The sequence below is a fragment of the Trichomycterus rosablanca genome, chromosome 11 (assembly GCF_030014385.1).
Source record: "Trichomycterus rosablanca isolate fTriRos1 chromosome 11, fTriRos1.hap1, whole genome shotgun sequence".
In the NCBI taxonomy this organism is placed as follows: domain Eukaryota; kingdom Metazoa; phylum Chordata; class Actinopteri; order Siluriformes; family Trichomycteridae; genus Trichomycterus; species Trichomycterus rosablanca.
The window spans coordinates 12,225,423-12,245,086 of record NC_085998.1 but is presented as its reverse complement, the minus strand read 5'-3'; the positions used below and the strand labels follow the sequence as shown (position 1 = coordinate 12,245,086).

General features: G+C 36.5%; 1 protein-coding gene across 2 annotated transcripts; it reads left to right on the top strand.

Moving 5' to 3' along the window:
* Positions 1 to 847: 847 nt before the first annotated feature.
* On the top strand, positions 848 to 19,319 carry ube2q1 (ubiquitin-conjugating enzyme E2Q family member 1). Of its 2 annotated transcripts, none has more exons than XM_063005156.1 (13): positions 848 to 1,354; positions 3,680 to 3,784; positions 5,751 to 5,873; positions 5,965 to 6,021; positions 7,175 to 7,315; positions 8,022 to 8,106; positions 8,364 to 8,424; positions 10,187 to 10,277; positions 12,590 to 12,648; positions 13,733 to 13,781; positions 14,045 to 14,140; positions 14,712 to 14,778; positions 15,738 to 19,319. In XM_063005156.1, exons 1-13 carry the CDS (start codon positions 1,196 to 1,198, stop codon positions 15,767 to 15,769), a joined length of 1,125 nt encoding a protein of 374 aa, XP_062861226.1. In that variant the 5' UTR covers positions 848 to 1,195; the 3' UTR covers positions 15,770 to 19,319. The 2 variants fall into 2 exon arrangements, with proteins under 2 accessions (XP_062861226.1, XP_062861225.1); XM_063005155.1 differs by having other exon boundaries at positions 7,175 to 7,330.
* The last annotated feature ends 345 nt before the right edge of the window (positions 19,320 to 19,664 follow it).

Here is a 19,664-nt window from a genome sequence, read left to right as displayed (position 1 = left end):
TTAAGATACTGGACTAGTAAACAGAAGGTTCAAGCCCCACCACCAAGTTGTGACTGTTGGGTCCCTGAGCAAGGCCCTTAACCCTCAATTGCTCATCGTGTAAGTCGCTTTGGATAAAAGCGTCTGCTAAATGATATATTATTAGAAGAAATAATTTATAAAAGGTCCAATTAACCTTATAAATGTGTTTTACTAAATACGTACATTAAATCTAGCTGAATGCCTACAGAGAGTGGCTTGGTATTCAACCCCTGACAATTATGCACATTCTCTGGAGTTCTCATGATGGATATTTTAGTGGGTCCAAAAATGTATCCATCTCATTAAATTTAAATGTGTGTACCGACACTAATTATCTTGCTGTTGCCAGACTGGACTAGGCCAAGGCCACTTGTGCTAAATACCCATTTACCCTCTGTTTTGATGTCGTTTTAAAAAGCTTTTCCCAGATTTACTCTAAAGAACAATCTGGCATTTGTGTTGTAAACTAAAACACTGAAAACTGGAAATTTGGCCAAAATTACCTAAAACAGTCATCAACCAGTGTGTGATGTCATGACCTGGCTGGCCACCATATGACCACAATCAAATCTGAACAGACATTTTGAAGGTTCTTTTCATTTTCATCAGTTTCTTTATCCTGGTCAGGGGAAACACTGGACACATAGTACTGTAGAAAAAGCCTGATCAGGGCACCAATGTATCGCATGACTTCGGCCCTAGGCTTCCCTAAAAGAGCCGACTCAAAAAGTTGATTCCTTTGGAATCGACTCTCCACTAGCGCGTTCACGGGATGCACGGCCATCTTTAAACCCCAGACTGAGCTTCTTCCGTTTAGCGCCACGATTCACTGCGATATAGCTCTTATTTTTTTTACAATATTTTTCACCACAACCAATTTCCAAGGTTTAAAATAGTTAACACGGGATATATGACACACAATGGATGCTTCATATACCAATTTTAGCTGTGCGTTTGTTCTCTGACAAAAAGAAAAGAGGCGGAAAAAACGAAGGAACACAGTGAACGCGTTGTTATTAGCCTGCTAGCAAAGTTAGCATCTAAGCTAACTATCTGAAAAGCGTTTGTTCTGAACGTGTTTGGTTTTGTCTTTATTGCGCACATCCATTCCCGGCTCGGCTTTGTGGCTCTATCGGCTCCCGTGTTGAGCTTTTTCGCCGGAGATGAGCGCAAGATGTCGGTTTCGGGACTGAAGGCCGAGCTGAAGTTTCTCGAGTCCATTTTTGATCCGAATCACGAACGCTTCAGGATCATCGACTGGAAACCGGATGAACTGAGCTGCCAGTTTAACGTTACCGGAGACAAACTGCTCATTATACATTGCAATATCACGGTAAGCACCCTATATTTTAACAATAGCGATATCGAGAACGTAGGTGGATAACGTAGAAAGAAAAGTTAGGCTGTGTCCTAAATTGCTCCCTGCTGCATTTCTAGGTGCGCTATGCAGGGCTTAAACTGGTGCCTCCTGCACCCTGATTAGTGCGCTGCGTGTTTTGTACTGAGTCATTTGGAAGTGGGCCAGAGCTTGATTGGGTTAGCTAGCGATGAGATATATGTCGGGTATCGTGATAATGACCGATGTATTTTATTTACTAAGTCAGTAATATGTAGGTTAAAGCAAAGTCCACAAATGTGTGATTATAGTGCACTACGTATAATTTGAAGTCATATGCAGTGCATCTAAAAAATTTACCAGGAAGCGATTTGGGATACTGCTCAACTATACAAAGCTTGCCAAATTAGTGCATTACCACTGACATATTGTCTTGTTAATAATATACACTGAGTCAAAGCCTATAGAAATGTTAAAGGTGGCAAAATATCACGTCTCGGTATTTGTTCTTTTCACGATACTCAATATTCGTTAAATCATCAGAACGCCGAGTTTGGCTTGGTTCCAAATGCCTCAGAACACTCATAGGGTGTACACTACATTAATTAAGGCCTACGTGCGTACATTTCCATTCTAACCTTTGTACAAATTGATGCTGAATTTCTGAAAAACCACCAAAAGAAAATGCAAATTAGGCTGTTTTTAATGCTGCACCACTGTAATGCAAAAGTCAGACGATGACGATGAAAATATTAGGGGGGAAAAGATCATATCCAGTGCACCACTGTAAATAAATCACTGCGTATAAAATAAATGCTGAGTATAGAATAATTTGAAGATATATATAGTACTGTGCAAAAGTACTGTATCACTTCACACAGGCCACCATCAGATGTGTTTAAGCAATGATATAATGACCATACATACTTATTTCTCATGCTCTATTAGAATACAACCAGAAAATACAGGGAATTTGTATGCATTATTAAAAACAAATGGAAAAAAAATAGGCTAAAGTGGCAAATGTTTAGTGTGACCTCCTCTTACACAGACGAAGCAATAACAGGAACCTGGCTCTGTGAAACCTGAATGGAACCCTAACTAATGCCAGTGCTAACATTGCTTTTGCTTTGCCAGAGATCACAGAATTTGACAGACATAAAATCACAATTTTGCAGCTAAAGGATCAGCAAACAAAGTGAAGACTCAAAATGTGGTATTCAAGCTGTTATAAAGAAATGTAAAGAATCAAGAGAGGTCAAGGACGAAAAAAGAACTGTAAGGCCAATAAAACAATCAAAATGTAAAAATAAGTTTCTCAAAGTTTCTTCTTTGAGAGATCGAAAGCAGTGCAGCAAGGACCTGGCTTAGCATCTGACAGCTTTATCGGGATGCCAGTTTTACCCTTCTACAGTTCGAAGAAAAGCAATATTGTGAAAAGGCTAAGATTGAAATATTGGAAAGATCAGTGGAAAAATGTATTATAGAGTGACAAATCCAGTTTTACATTTTTGGGTCCAGTTGTCCACAACACCAAGAATGGATGCGTTGCTGATGTCTGTTCTGATGTCTATTGTGGATTGTCTGTCCTGGTTTGGGGTCCAAAGCAGAATATTATAGAAGCAGTTTGGGATCACCTGGACAGAGAAAGAAATGAAAGACAGTCTAAATCTTAAAAAAAAAAAAAACTTTAAATGGAAAAAGCAGAGCGGTCACACAAAATTCTGGCTTTTGCCTGAAAAGCCATTTTGTTCTGAAAATTGTGGGGTTTTATTTAATTTTGTTTACATAGTTCCTGTATTTTTTGGTTGTATCCTAATAAAGAGAACGAAAAATCTGATGTAATCCTGTGAAACAACCATACACAAATAATTGTGTAATGAGATTTCCTTCTGTTTTTAAATATTTGATGATAAATGACCTAGTTAAGTTAGTTTGAATGGTGGCATTCTAACAAAGTAGTGACAATGACATGATAGTGTTTGTCGGTGTGTTGCTGTTTCATGTAAGAGTTTCATGCTAGTGCATGTTTCGGGTATGAGTGTATCAGGTTCGTCTGTGTTCCTGGAGATTGTAAACACTGTATTTACTCAACACTTTACTAACTGCTTTGCTGGCACAGCTTGTAGGTACTCGATAGCTCATCTTTTATTATGCACAGTGGTTTCATTTATCTTCTAAACCTTTGGCTTCAAATAGCCAAAACTGATTAAATTATGCATTAATTAACATTCCTACTAACTTTTTCTAGAAGCTATATAGTTATGGAACAATCAGTGACAGTGGGAATTAACTGTTCAATTGCATTTCCAATAATTTCAGGAATCCTATCCTTCAACACCCCCGATATGGTTTGTGGACTCCGATGACCCAAGTCTGACACAAATATTAGAACGACTTGAGGATGTAAGAAAAGGCAATACGCTGGTAAGTTTACTATCCCTTGTGCATTTGTAGTATGTAGCATTTAAATGGAGTTTTTTTTAATTAAGGTGTTCGTGTTGGACTTCAGTACCCTGCTGATTAAGTCTGCAGCCGTTACCCTAAACCTCCTGCTTGCTATTGTGTAGTATGTTAATAATTTTGGGTCAGTGACTTTCGTCTGGTAGTTGTGGTGCAAGGCAGTAATATCTTTGTGCAAATATTGATTTGTAGTCAGCCAGCTCTTTAGCCTTTGTTTATGACAGCAATATGTATTAACATCCTACGACTTTGTTTGCCAGTAAATTTTATGTTGGATTTAATTAATGTATTTTACTTCAGATAAAACTATGATGGATTATATGGCACTAATACATAAATCCTAAATTTTTGTTTAGCTAAAATTAAAATTTTTACCCTAATACGTAAAGGTCTATCACCAACAGTGCCTTGGCCATAACCCATCACCCCTTTAAATCTTAGTCACACCAATAACATTCAATGACTTGTTACTTTTGTGTTGCCTCTTTCCAAAGTAATTATACCTGCAATATTCTCACAGTTTGTTTTTAGTGTTGTAAATAAAATTTTATTGTAGCATCATGATTCAGTCTTGTTTTGTTGTGGCCAAGATATAAAATATTTTTTTCAAAATAAGTTATTTCTATGTGATAGGTCATTTGATCAATGCTTTAAACAAGAATGCTGGCTGAGACACCTTGACTAAGTAAAGCTTAAAATAGGCAACTTATGTTATTATAATAGTAATTATTAAGAGTAATTTGTAAGAGCCAAGACGAACCACAGCGAGACTTGGCACTTTTATTACACAACCACAAGCTTGCTTAGTTTATCAGTACTATATTTCCTAAGGCTACAATCAGAACACAGTATAAAGGCGAGCTGAGAGAAATAGCATGCTGGGATGTGTATCTTGATGTCTGTTAATTAAACAAGAACACAAGCAGATAACAGAAATGACTGAAACCTGCTGTTGAATTGAAAATTGTTGCAAAAAAACACTTTCTGTGATATTTTAAATTGCCGCCTATGGTGTGTTTATTTTAAAAACAAGAAAACACCAGGATTTTTTGTGTCCTTAAAAAGATAAGTTATCACATTAAGCCTAGAATAAGCAGGACATTTTTTGCATCAGAAAAGGTTTTTGTTTGCCTATTGTTACCGCACACAGCAAACAACATAATTCTAGCCCTGCTTTTTAGTTGAAGATGATTTTTGGGCTTTGATTGTAGACATAATTTTTGACAGCCAGGTGAATGTGGACTGTCCCTCCAGTCATAGCAATAACAACAACGAAAAATGTCAATTATCTATGTAAACAATTTACAAATAAACTGTGTTGCTCTTAAGGTAGAATGGTAAGTGCTTGCATATTAGATGTTAATGTTGTTAATTCTGTTGACACAATAAATGGTTTACTTTTCATTCTAGGGCTCATCTAAACCAGGTCACAAATTAATCACACAAATAGCTGCAATATTAAATGCGTTAGCAGTGTAACATTAATCACTGTCTTTGTACTAGCCAAAAAGTAAAACATGAATTTACAATGTAATGCAGTAACCACAATCAACCCCCTGTTGTATCACATACTGTTAAATCTTTTATATTAAGCATTGGCATAATCGATCATTAACTTTTGCAAGTAGTTAGGTACTTAAGTACTTATCCTTAATTAAGTCATTCAGTGTGCAGCAGACCTCAGAGACAATTTCATGTTCATGTTGCTGCAGCTTTTGTGACAATGTGACAAGCTTCATTAGCCTTCTAAAGATAGTTTGTCATTAGCTAGTTTATCAGCCCATCAAATGGGCATTATTTTAGTTTTTTACAGTTTGGGATTTATAAGGCAATTCTATTATTAAAACTACTAAAACTGAAAGACAAATTTTACTAAATGACAAGGTTGCCGTTTGAAATAACCATCACTGTGAAACATTGATTTCCTCAGCTCCTGCAGCAGCTGAAGAGGCTGATCTGTGACCTGTGTAGGTTGTATAATCTACCTCAGCATCCTGATGTAGAGATGCTTGATCAGCCACTCCCTGCTGGCCCTGTCAACCAAGATAAAAAGGTATATTTTTCTTCATACTAAAAATCTGATCAAACTTAAAGTTAGGATAATGTTTTGAATTGTTTGGTAATTTCTTATTTTCCTTATTTAGCATGGTACCACAGATGAGGTGACTTCTGAAGAGGAAGAGGAAGAAGAGATGGGAGAGGTGCATTATGTTTCTCTTTGTTTTACAGAACTGTGTTTTGTTTTGTTTTTTAACAGGAAAGCCAAACTGATGCTAGTCTCATTTTTAGGAAAGTCTTGCATATTAAAAGATTTCTTTTAGCTGCTCCCGTTAGGGGTTTACAGCTGATCGTTGAACCTCATATTTGATTTGGCACAGTTGTCATGTTGGATGCCTTTTCTGAGCACAAGCCTCCTATTTATCCTGGTTTGGCACTGGCATTAAGTATGCGCTGCTTTGTGCCCCTCCCAATGGCCACATTCATGTAAAGCTATGTGCCTTCTGTATTTGTGAGCCCAGTCTGGGATTCAAACCCCCCATAAGTCTGGCACTGCTGTTAGCAGCAGTGTGGCTTTTGCCATTACGCCACACAAGCTCACAAAGCCACGTATGTATGTATATGTGTGTCTGTAAAATTCTAAAATTAAAATTCCAATAAAGTACACAGTAAAATCCAGTATGCAACTTCACATAAAATATGTAAAGTAGTGTAAAAGAATGTAAGAGACAATTAATACATTTAAAATATAAAATTAAAAAAATTTTAAATACTAAATTCCAGTCACTTAACAATACTAGACTGTTATGTTTCAGTTTATTTCAATGGCAAAAGAAAAATCATATGCGAGAGAAAGCATAGACCAAGTAATATATACAAGATACCATATTAGCCACTTCCGACTAACAAACCTGCACGTGACCAAAGAAGAACCACCCCATATTATGTGAAATCTGCCCATTACTGTAAAACGCATCCTAAATGAATGCCCCAAACATCAGATGGAAAGGCACTGACTATTTATGCCTAGAACCATGAAAGAAATCTTTACTCAAGGCAAAACCGAAATCATAAAAACATATATAAATTCATTTCCCAAAGACAATTACTAATAAGAAATGTGGACTAAAATACCTATCCTGTCTAAATATACCTAAAATGTATACTTGACATTAAAAAACAATCAATAGCAAAAGACAAATTTAGGCCTGGCTTAATTCTTCAAATCTGGCCAACATGCAGAACCCTGCAAGATCCACACTGCTTTTAGATATGTTATTACTGTGCAGTAATTGTCATTCATCTCTTTGTTCTTTAATTACTGTGCCCTAATTTGGTGTTGTGCATTGACAACAGGATATAGAAGAGCTGGATCATTATGACATGAAAGAAGAAGAGCCTGTGGATGGAAAGAAGTCCGAGGATGATGGGATTGAGAAAGAGAACCTGGCTATCCTCGAGAAGATCCGCAAGAACCAGAGGCAGGACCACTTGAACGTAAGTGCTTATTCGGTAAGGTGACTTTTTTTCTGCTTTCAGGATTTAAAATGAATAAGTTGTTTACTGTCAATGCAAGTAGTCCTAGAATGTTTCTGATATTGAGTCTGCTGATGAATTTACAATTTATCAGTGTAGACACTTTGCAATTGTTGTCCTCACTGTACTTTTCCTCCATAGCATCTTACTGTGAGCTTTGCTTGTGAATAATATTGAATTGTTTCCTTATTTAACAATGCTATTTTTGCAGGCTGTGCTAAAATTGTGCAGAATATCTTCCCTCCTTCATCCTTCTAAGGTGGCAAAATAGAGCAGCATATTTATTTTAAAGTTGCATATTCAATCCTTTTGTATTCAGCACTTACATACAAACTTGACTGTAATTTCTAACAGTTTGATTTGTTTAATAACGTTTCATTTCATCAGAACTGTTATTCAGACATTTACAAATAACGATAAACAAAACACTAGTGCAGTGAAATGACCAGTGTGAAAGCAGCTTAAAGTTGTATGAAGACACATCACACAATTGTTCTAATGGGTCATTTCCATTAGATTAGATTCTCTTAATGCCTGCAACATGTTCCTTAAACCTATGTATGAAAATGTTTGAGCATGCAGACTTGCCATGTTTGTCAGGTTTTTGTGTGTGTGTGTGTGTGTTGTATGGATTTTAAAAATTTATTTAATTTTCTTCATGTTGTAGGGAGCAGTATCAGGCTCTGTCCAAGCGTCTGATCGTCTAATGAAGGAACTTCGAGAAATCTATCGATCTCAGAGTTATAAAACAGGTAAATGTGCTTTTCCATATAAAATTGTCTTTCGAATGATTGTCTTTTAGGCATCAAAGTCCAAATTCATTTACAAATAAATTTTCAGAACATAATTTAACTGATCATTGAAACCATTGGAAACTTCTTTTTTTGTATTTTTGTCAGTTAAATTTGAAGAGAATTAACAAATTGCTGATTCTTGTCTTTAGTGTGTTTTCCATTCATCTGACTACGTAAAATAAACAAGTCTTTATTCTGGGACTTTTCTTTTGCAGGCATCTATTCGGTGGAGCTGGTTAATGACAGCCTATACGAGTGGCACGTCAAGCTTAGAACGTAAGCATGTATACTGTTGATCCTTTTCTCTCTTTCTCTCTCTCTCTCTCTCTTTCTCTCTCTCTCTCTCTTTCTCTCTCTCTCTCTCTGTCACAGCTAGTGCTGCTGCTAAGTCTGAAGCTGGTTTTGTTAAAGGCTTTGGATTTTACCATTTTTTGCCATAACTTGGACTATTTGGTTATTATTACAGCAATTAATGTCAGTTCATTTTGATGATAAGGTTTAAGGGAAAGCAATAACATGTGAAGCCAGATTGATGTAAGCTCTGGGCTACTTTAAAATTGCGAATGGAAATTCAACTGGCTATTCAAAGCTTAAGTCACCCTATTAAAAGGCAAAACCATGGGTCCAGTTGGTCTGAAAACCAGTTCATTTGCAGTAGTAACCTGTAATCTAGTAACCACATAACTGGCAAAGTTTTAACCTATACACTCAGCATATTCCTGCAATCAAATGCTTTTAGAACTGGAAAGTTAGTTTGTCTTTTGGTTGCTTTGTGCGAGAATACGTAGACCACGTTTTGTAGATATAGACAACTGCAGTTGCTTTGTCCTTATTGCTTTATTGCCTTTGCCATAGTATTGTCAGAGACAGCCACATTGATGTTTCCTTGGTAAAGGAAATACCACAATTTGATGTTCTGGCAAACAGCTGTACTACCTAACAATGTCAGAGCAGTTGCATATCTTTCTGGTCCAATGCAGCTTGTGTTTAATCAAGATAGGGTTTGTGGAATGATCCTTTCAAACCAGATTATTGATTTAGGGTCAAACATGTCTATTGGTCATATCTTTAAGCAAAAAAGTAAAAAAAAATAAATTAAAAAAACTATTCACAAATAGTTTCTTTATCATGAGTTGCTTGTTATTGCTGGTCCAGCAGGTAGTGTAGGTATGTGTAGTGTAGGTATGGTCCTTTGGACCTGGGCTCGACCATCTCCTTTGGTCACTTTGTTTAAGGAATTTGCCACTTTCTCTCTGTAGCCACGTGGATGTCCTCTGGGTACTGTAAAAAAATTTTCTCACTTTTTAAAAACACATAAAAGGTTGATTGGCAACATTAAAATGCCCCTAGATGTGAGTGAGTGTTCATAATGGGTCTTGCATGAGAGATGTTCATATTGGGACTTGCATGAGAGATGTAAACCTGTCATGACCCTGCGATTTGCCCTCGTTATGCATATTACTGAGTTTCATATGCATTTTCACTATTTTTGTTACAGCATGGTGGCTGCTTTTTGTACATCAAGTTTTCTGAGTTTATTTTTGGGCTCTGTACATGCCTATGTGCCAAGCAGCTTCTTTAGAATTAAATAAATAGCTGTTTTTTGGCCTGGAGTTAAGCCCGTTCTTATTTGAGCTAATCAATCTTTACATCCTTAAAAATATTTTTTTTCCAAGCCAGAATTTATAAAGGTTAGCTGGTTTCCCAAAATATGTACATCTACAGCATTTAGCAGACACGTCTCTCCAAAGTAACTTTGTGACCAAATGCAAGACTAGCTGATGGTTTAGGGCCTTGATCAGGAGCATAAAAGTGGCAACTTGGCAGTGGTGGGGCTTGAACCAGCTGATTTCTGTATAATAGTCCTGTGCCCTAACTGCCCCATGTTCACAGAAAGTATCTTGCTTACTAGGACTGAGCAATAAAAATAACTGTCTGACTATCTTTACTGTTGATTTGGGGAAAAGGATGGATTTTGATAAGCTCTGAAGTTGGAGTGATAATATAGTTTTTCCTTTCTGTTTGTTTCTCTGAGCAGGGTTGATCCAGACAGTCCTCTCCACAGTGACCTTCAAGTGTTGAAAGAGAAGGAGGGCATGGACTACATCCTTCTAAATTTCTCATACAAAGTGAGTGTCTGCACATATATGTGTGTTTAACCTCTAAACAAGGTGACGGTCCCCTTAGCTCTCCGTTATGAATGCATAGCGTGAAGAAAGCTTTAACAAACAAACTACACTGCCCACTCACCATCTGATGCGAAATAATCTCTCACTGGATTTGTTCTAATAGCACTTACCATTGCTAGTCTGAAGTCAGACACGTACAGTTACCAATATTATTCAAAACAGCGATGGGACTTAATATGGATCTTAGTGTGCACTGAAGATTGACTTATCAATCTACATGTTAATAATTCAGAATATAGAATGTAACATAACAGCTGTGAGGTAGAGAAGTTCTTTTTTCTGTTTCATTTTTATTAACCGCTTTATCCTGGTCAGGATCACGACAGGTTTGGTTCCACTGGGGGAAACGCTGGACGCAAGGCAGTATTACCCTGGTCAAACTATCACAAAGCTTCAGCAACCACCAGACTTGGCAAATAATGTCAGTGTAGAAGCCTGGCTGGCTGATAGCTTGGCTGTGGTGGGTTAGCCTAATAGACCACTGCGCCGCCCTACCGTTGGGGTATAAAGCCAAAATGATCTTATCACAATAAACACAGATCAGCCATAACATTAAAACCACCTCCTTGTTTCTACACTCACTGTCCATTTTATCAGCTCCACTTACAATAGAGGAGCACTTTGTAGTACTACAATTACAGACTGTAGTCCATCTGTTTCTCTGCATGCTTTGTTAGCCCCTTTCATGCTGTTCCCAGGACCACCACAGAGTAGGTATTATTTAGGTGGTGGATCATTCTCACTGCAGTGACACTGACATGGTTAGTGTGTGTTGTGCTGGGATGAGTGGATCAGACACAGCACTGCTGATGGAGTTTTTAAACACCTCACTGTCCCTGCTTGAATGAGAATAGTCCACCAACCAAAAATAACCAGCCAACAACTGATCAGAATCATCTTTAATCCTGATCTTGTGCAGATGAAGTTCTGTAATAATGAACTATCACCCTCTGCTCTGAAGATCTTATTCACCTGCCTTATATTATATGAAATAAAATTATATAAATCAGCACTGCCTGTTCCATTTGAGAAAAACAGCACCAATTTGTGACACATGCCATGTTTTTAATAGCAGAATATTTTAAGAACTGTAAAATTGCATTATTTCCTCTTAAACCCATTTCCATCAAGGTTGGAGAAAATTGGACGGGTCATATGTTCTTTAAAACTACTGCAGAAAATAATAGAATTACACCTTTTTTAATATGGGTTGATCACAAATGTTTATTTGTGGCTGTTCCTTTTAACTATGTAATTATTGGTTTCTTTTTAAAAAACTGTTACTATTATCATTTATTGCTGTAATTCTTCTGTGTACCTTGATGATCATACTAATGTACAGAAGTGTTTCTGGATTTTCAACCCCAACTATCTTGTGACTTTGCTGATGTGCATTCAGTCATCCTAAACAGAAAGGGCCAAACGAAAACAGTGCTGATTTAGGTTTTTAAGGATTGTTGCAGATGTTATTCCCTAAAGCTCAGTTGCGTTGATTGAACAGTAAAGACCTTTTCCCCTCATTCCTGTGGCAGTTAAATAAGCTGTTATTCCTGGGTTATTAATCTCTGGTTTAAACCTGTTCTGTGCTGCTGCTGTGTCTGGATTTTGAACAGTGCGTGGTTTTCTCTTAGGCATGAGAATTTATTTCTATTACCTAAATATACCTAGGAGCAAATGTGTCAAAATGTCCCATGTGACAAAGTAGTAATGTTACTTGGTGGTGTTATGACAAGCCTAATGTTCCCGTTATTTAGTGGTTGCCCAAGCAGGTCCGCATTCCAGGTTTACCGGATGCCCTTCCTGACTCAACCTTACTTGTTTTACCTGGACTTGGGATCGATACTGAGAGCAAACTGACATGTGCACCTCCCAATGACTATTCTGTTTGTCATCCCCACGCCTCGGATATTAGCCAGTCATGTCTGTGCAGACAGCCGGTCGGCCTATAATACCACTGAGTTTTGTTTATTGATTTTTTATTATTATTATTGTGTCAGATTTTTAGGCAGGCAAATTAATGACTCTTGGTTTGTCTAACAAGACCACGGTTAGGTCTGCATACCTTTGACCAAAAATGTATGTGTATTAGGGATATTGTATATCTGTACATTACTAGTTACTGATATTTGTTATTCAATCATTAATTGGCACTAGGAGACTTTAGAGAACATTTTAAAGAACATTTCTTTTTATTTTTTCATAGTTGGTAAAAACAACAAAAACAAACCAATATCTCTTTCTTTCATCTGCAGGACAACTTTCCCTTTGATCCACCATTTGTACGAGTAGTGTCTCCTGTCCTGTCTGGAGGGTGAGTAACTGAGAACCTTCTGTGTTGGCATGGGTGTTACTTTATAATGTACAGTTAAAAGAAGGTGTGGTTTTCCTGTTGTGTAATACTTAAAATACACAATGGTTTATACAAACCCCATTTCTAGAAAAGTCGGGACATTGTGTAGAACACAATAAAAAGAAGAATCTGCGATTTGCTGTTTTGAATCTTTAACTGACAAAATTACTTAGACTTCCTGTATTTTTACTGACCCACCTCGTATTAAATTTGTATTTATGAAGAATTTAATGCCTGCAACACAACACTGTTACATCACTTTTCCTATTATTGCCACTTTGAAAACTGATGACACATTGTTGCAGTTTAGCAAGTGGATTTTTTGTCTGTTCTTGCTTGATGCAAGACTAAAGTTGCTCAACCTTAAGTGATTACAGTTTGTCTGATCCTCCTGTTCATGGCACACCATAGATTTTCAATAGAATACATATTGGACTTCAGACAGACCAGTCAAGCACATGTTCTCTGTGTTTATGAAGCCATGAAATTGTACCATGTGTGGAATGAGAGCCAACAGTGTCATTCTGAAATAACCATGGGCTTCTCTGGAAAAGATGTCACCATGATGGCAGCATACATCTCTCTAAAATCCAACTAAATTATAATTTCTCAATTTTCTGTGTCAATGGTACCTTCACTTATATGGTATTGGGGCTCATCGGTGGTTGTGTGAAATGCATGACAGATGATTGCTTTAGCACCTTTTGTTAACATTTTAGATGGTGATTTGTGATGGTGGTCTGTCCATTTTTTTCAAACACAAGCTGAAACATGGACTCATTTGGACACACCACACTTTTCCACTGTTTCATGTCATGCTGAGGCTGAGGTTGCCTGCAAAGAACTCAAAGGTCTCGCACATTCAACTGTGGTTCTTGCTCTGCACAGACTGAGATTTCTTTGAATTCTCCAATCTTTCACAATATTATGTACAATAGGCCTAAATTACTTGCAGTCTTGTGTTTAAAAATGTTCTTGTTCTTTTTAAACTGATTGACAGTTCTCTCATTTTTTGTCTAATAGAAAATGTTTGTTCTTTCTTTAGTTATGTTCTGGGAGGAGGAGCCTTGTGCATGGAGCTACTCACCAAGCAGGTATGTCACACATACCAACAGTATTTACCCAGCAGATACTCATTTCCCTGTTCAGTTTTACCTAACCTGTGTTTTTGTTAGTTTACAAAAGCACACTGAATCACTCAGTAACCTGTTAATGCACTTTCTTTTAACTACATTGTTTAAATTGGTCTAAGCACATGAGGGTTTATTCATAACAATGTTGCCATTCAAACCTAGATAAACTCTTAGCAAAACTGGGAATGTCTATTTGTGCACTGATTGTGTTTGTCTGCTCACAGGGCTGGAGCAGTGCCTATTCCATCGAGTCGGTCATCATGCAGATTAATGCCACTTTGGTCAAAGGAAAAGCCAGAGTGCAGTTCGGAGCCAATAAGGTACATACAACTTTTAATGCTCTTTATTTTGTTTAAAACCACAAAAGTGGCTTTTGCCAGGATGTTCTATATTCAACAACTTTTAACTGAATGTAGGAACATGTATAATATCATTTTTAAAAAATCAACACCCTAATCACCACATTAATTAATTTCTGCACACACTTTTACAGACACCGCACATCTAAAACTATATAACAACCAGTCAGGTGTTGTAAGACAACAGGCCAATGATTAGATTTAGTATGGTATCATCATACTTCTTTATTTTATTTAATATGTAAAAGAAATACATATTTATATAACTGAAAAAGAGCTGCATGTATTAATCATCAAACATTTTACTTCTGGTTTTTCCCTGCCTTCTCCCTTGAAGGGTGCATGCCATGAGACTCTTTGCAAGTCATTATAAGCTTAGATGGCACAAATATCTCATGAATTGTGATCTTTAAAACCTTCGTCAAGTGTTTTTTCTGCTCAGTAGGGTTTACTTTGTTCTTATTGCTTGACTGATTTTCACCTTTGTGTGTCTTTTTTTTTTTTTTCCCGAAACTTCTTTTTCACCCTGCAGAACCAGTACAATCTTGCCAGAGCGCAACAATCATATAAATCACTTGTGCAAATCCACGAAAAGAATGGTAAGTATTTGTTTTTATATATTGGAATGATTCAGTTACAGGAGTCCTGGTGTGTGCGTGCGTGTATTTGTGTGTAGTGTTGAAGTCTAAATTTCACATGTTCTTAGAAACAAACTAAACAGGTTTGATTTATTGCTAGTCAAAGTCCCTGCAGCTGTTTATTTCATTTGTGTATTTTCTATCTGATGCTTAATTGAGTGTGTCTGCACTCAGCAAGACATTTATTGGCATAAAAATAATCTTGGTTCAGAAACCAAGTCTGACACAAACACACAGTGTTTTTGCTAAAATATTTATTTCAATAATTGTTCATATCACACAGCTCTTGTAATTACCCCAGAGTCTGTCTTGCTGTAATATTTCTATTAGGTTACAAGAGTCTTTTTGCTGATTTTTAGTTTATGAAAATGAGCCTTTCACATGTGAGTTTTATCATATGCATACCATAATTGAAGATTATTATTATTATTTCAGGGTCATACAGAAAACAATATTCAAGTAACACAAATTAGTCAGTTTAATTCAAGTTCAGTACAAATGGCTGTTAATATAAAAAACAGACTACATTTTAGAATACCTTATTAGAATGAGCTGTGCTGCAGTGTTCGTCTTGCATGTACAGTAGAAATCAAATATTTACATACACTTGTAAGGGCCATGTATTTAATGCTAAGCTTGATAATCATGTGACCTGGATGATGGTCACTCAAAAAAAAACACTTGAATCGGCTTAATTTTACTTACATGTTGTTAGTTTTTATATATACATAAAGCAATTTAAAAAGTCTCCTAATTTCTTGTTAGACTTTTTTTTTTGCATGCCAGCCTCCACAGTCCACAGCGATTGTAAAGCTTGCCAGTGTTACCCATATTTTAGCAATTTATTTTTTTGTATTTGTTTTTGTAATTACAAACAAACTGGTCACAATTTAATCTGTTTGTGACTTTGATTCTTACAGGCTGGTACACACCACCCAAAGAAGATGGATAAAAAAAGACATCTCCATTCAAACTGGGACAGAATGTCTTAGTCAGCAGCAGTTTTTCACCTCCACCCCTCCCCCACATCATTTTCTTGCACTTGAAGAGTGTTTATTCTCCATGTCTGGATTATGTCTTTTAAACCTGGTGGAATTGAAGAGTTAACGGGTAAAACGTATTACTTTATCCACCACCTTGTCTATATAGCGTCTCTCTGCTCATCGTCTCCTGTTAGCTCTTCATTTCCTGGTTTACTCCTGCTTTCTGGCTATTTGGTTGACAGAGTGGAATTAAATACAGCAGGTTTTTTCTTTGTTTTGTTTTTTTTCCTTTTTTTTTTATATCATTTTCTATGAGATGATGCTAGTGGCTTTACTCATGGTTAGATGTCCGTTCTTCTGTGGGAACCACCATAAATGCCAAGATTCCTCCAGATTTTTGGATGTTTAGGTCACAGCTCAAAACGCAAACCCAAATTATGGGTCAGAACATGAACTGCAATGTTATGGAGACAAGAAAATTCTGAGAAGACTCGGGCATCATCTGAAATTGTGATTAACCCTTTGCAATGATGGAGGCTAAATACCATCACCACTCCATCTTTGTGTTGTCTTTTCTGGTCGCACACTGAAACCATCACCAGGCACGCTGGACTTAATCACTGTAATGTTGTCAAATTGATTTTCACCTGTACGATTTTCCGTCTGTAACTTAAAACTGCATAGCAGAGATTGAACCGCATTTCAGACAGGACTGGATTGCTTTGGAAACAAAATGCCTGCATTGAGCGGAACATCCTTCTAAAGATTTATCGTGCAAATAGATTAAGGAAAAATGACTGGATATCGTCGAGTCGACTAAAATGGAATACCTTAAACATGTTTTTACGTACACATTGACTACTGTTTTCCCCCCTGTGAGAATGAAAGCTGTATGGGACTTTCTCGTTAACTACAGTGGTAAGCATTCCTCTTTAACCAGTGTGATTCCTGCTGTGTTTATTATTACATCAACACCTTTATGTTAATCTGATTTTTTTTCAATCCTTTTTGTGTAATCTGGCACATAGTAATGTTAAAGTGTTAAACAGTTCATGGTAATAAGACTACACAAACCTCAAAGTTCTGCCATAAAATAATTAAGGCTTGTTTAGAATCACTTGCCAGTACTTTCAAAGTTTAAAACCACTCTTATTATATAGGGTGATTTAAAACAATCTTTATTGCCTTAAAATGACCCCCTCTAAAATTGATGTCTATATAACCTGGGGATTTTTTCATTCTACTCTATTCTACAAATCCACATCTTCAGCCTTCCTTGGTTTGTGTTATATTTTAAGAGGGTCAAGCTAATTAGTACATGTGAACTTCATGAGCACATTGGTCATTTCATTCATCTTGAGTATCTGGCTCATTTATCTCTGAGGTGTAAATGAAACTAATTAATACCAATTCGAAACACTTCAGACCCAGAATTTAAAAATAATGCAATATAATAATGGCTCTGGTGCATGTTTACCTGTAGTCACAGCTGTTGGTTCATGTTTGGATAATTTTTATATTTATTATTTCCTCAGCCTAGACATTATTTGAGAACTGCTTGTGTATTGGCTTAAATCGTTCACCCTATAATCTGTGGGCGAAAGCTTTAGGGCTAGAAAATGTTCTTTTGCAGTAACATATCTGTAAATGTCTTTAAACCCAAATGTCTCCAAATCCCAAATGTTACACACTACAGCTTTAAAAACATCGTTTTTAATATGCCAAAGCTCAAAATGAGATACATTGTTAAATGGGTGAAGATTTGTTTGACTCGAGATACATAGATGTATGAAATGACCTATTGTGCATAGTGCATGGGGTCCATAAGTTCCTGCTCTTTTAATGGATTATGGCGGATGGATCAGGGATACAGTGATGTAATATTTAGTATTATTGTCTCAGTCTTAACTGGTGTGTTTTGGTATTAATTTAATACTTTCTGAACAGACACAACAAAGATCAGACGTTTAAACACAAACTGTCCTTAAGCCTGCCACAATCACCTTTTTGATTTTGCAGTCATCCCCATACTGTGAGAATATCATTGGGATTAGTATCAAGTATTTCACAGAGCCCTTAAAATTGGTTTATAAGTCTAACAACAGTAATGTGTTTACCACACTGAAGGTTTAAGCCCTGTTGATGGAACAGCCATTGTAATTAAAACTCAAAACAGCATAATTGGCTCTTTCACAGAAGGCTGTGAGCCCGTTTTCAGTATGGGGCAGAAAGTATCCCAATCCAAGTGACACTGCATATAGTATAATATTGGAATTTTCCTTTTTTAGATTCTAAATTGTTAACCCTTGGTTTAAGTGCAGTAAGGCTACATTCACATTGATGTTTTGAGCATTCATCAGCACAGAGCCCAGCAACATTATAGATTTTTTACACCGTACCAGTCGAGATTGCTTTAAGTTCTTAGATTATTAGATTTTGTGTGCTGGATGCTGCCTTTTTTTTTTTTTTGGCCAACACTGATATGACACTTTTTCAGGTCATGACTAAGTCTATTTATTTTCCATTACAGCTTAAAAAATAATCGTCCACTGATAGTCATCTGTTAAAAGCTAACATGTTACCACATTAATGTGTCTAATTTAGGTCACTCAAAATGTCCTCGTGAATGCAGACCTACTTCAGTTTGCCAGGGTTTAGTATGTCCTCAACCTGAAGACTTTAGCCTATATTAACTCATGCAGGTTAATACTGGGGTGGCCCAAACATGTTAACTTAATATAGTAACTAAAGTGCTGTAGGTTTGCACAGTTTTGTCTCCTCCTTTTTTTCTTTTTTAAATCTAAATGTTTCCCAATTCTAGTTGCTTTCATTGTTTTTATGGTAACCCTCATTTACTGTTCCAAAGTCTAAAAAGAGTTTGATCCTCATTTATCATTTTGGAACGTAAAGATTGTTGGATATTATTGAACTCCTGGGCTGCGTTTCTGTCTGTTGAAGGGTGAGTTGGTTTGACGTCTCACCACAGTCTCTCAGACAAGTTTGCTCATGTTTTTCTGGGTGTGTTCTGAACTCCAGCAGCAGGTGATGGTTGGCTTAAAACATATACAATACAATAAAACCACATTACAACACGCTGTGCTGTTTCTCATTAAAGCAGATTAGTTGTGGCATCTTTCAAACCTCTTGTAACTAAACGGAAATGCTTATTCGCTTTATTGATGATCACTGTGGTTTAAAGTGACTGGTACACAAGGAGCATTTAGTAACGGCAACATGCGATCCACTAAAATCATGACCCTGTCAAATGGAGAAGAATTTACACAAATCCAGAGGGATTGGTTGTCGTTATTGGGTGTAAATTCAAATTGTAATCATTTGAACTTTTGATTAAATCTCTGAGCAGTTTTCAATTAGTTTTGTTAGTTGATGAAGGGGTTATGCACTGTTAGCATGCATTGGTTTTATTTTGCTTTTTTCTTTCCATTGTGTAATTTTGACCATGTACAGTACAATTTGTAAACTTGCATCAAGTTTATGAATAAAGAATTTTAAGAAATACTTCTTGCATTCTGCGCTGGGTTTTGTTTTTTATATAGATGTCCACTAGGTGGCAGTAGCGTCTTATTTAAAAAAGAAGGATTCTAGTGCCTGGAATGGGTGCGAAATTTTTGGTCGAACCCTTTAAAAAATGTATGTTTTTTTAAATCATAACCTTGCTTTGTAAACAAGCTAATAATATGCTGTCATTATTGTTGGTAAAAAAAATGCTTCTATCAATATAGCAACATACTCTTGACCAAAAGTGAAGTATAATTGACTTAAAGCTTAAAAAAGGTCTCGTATTAGTAGTGTCCAAACGAATTCCAAGGACAGTTAACAATAAACAAAATTAAAACAATTTTC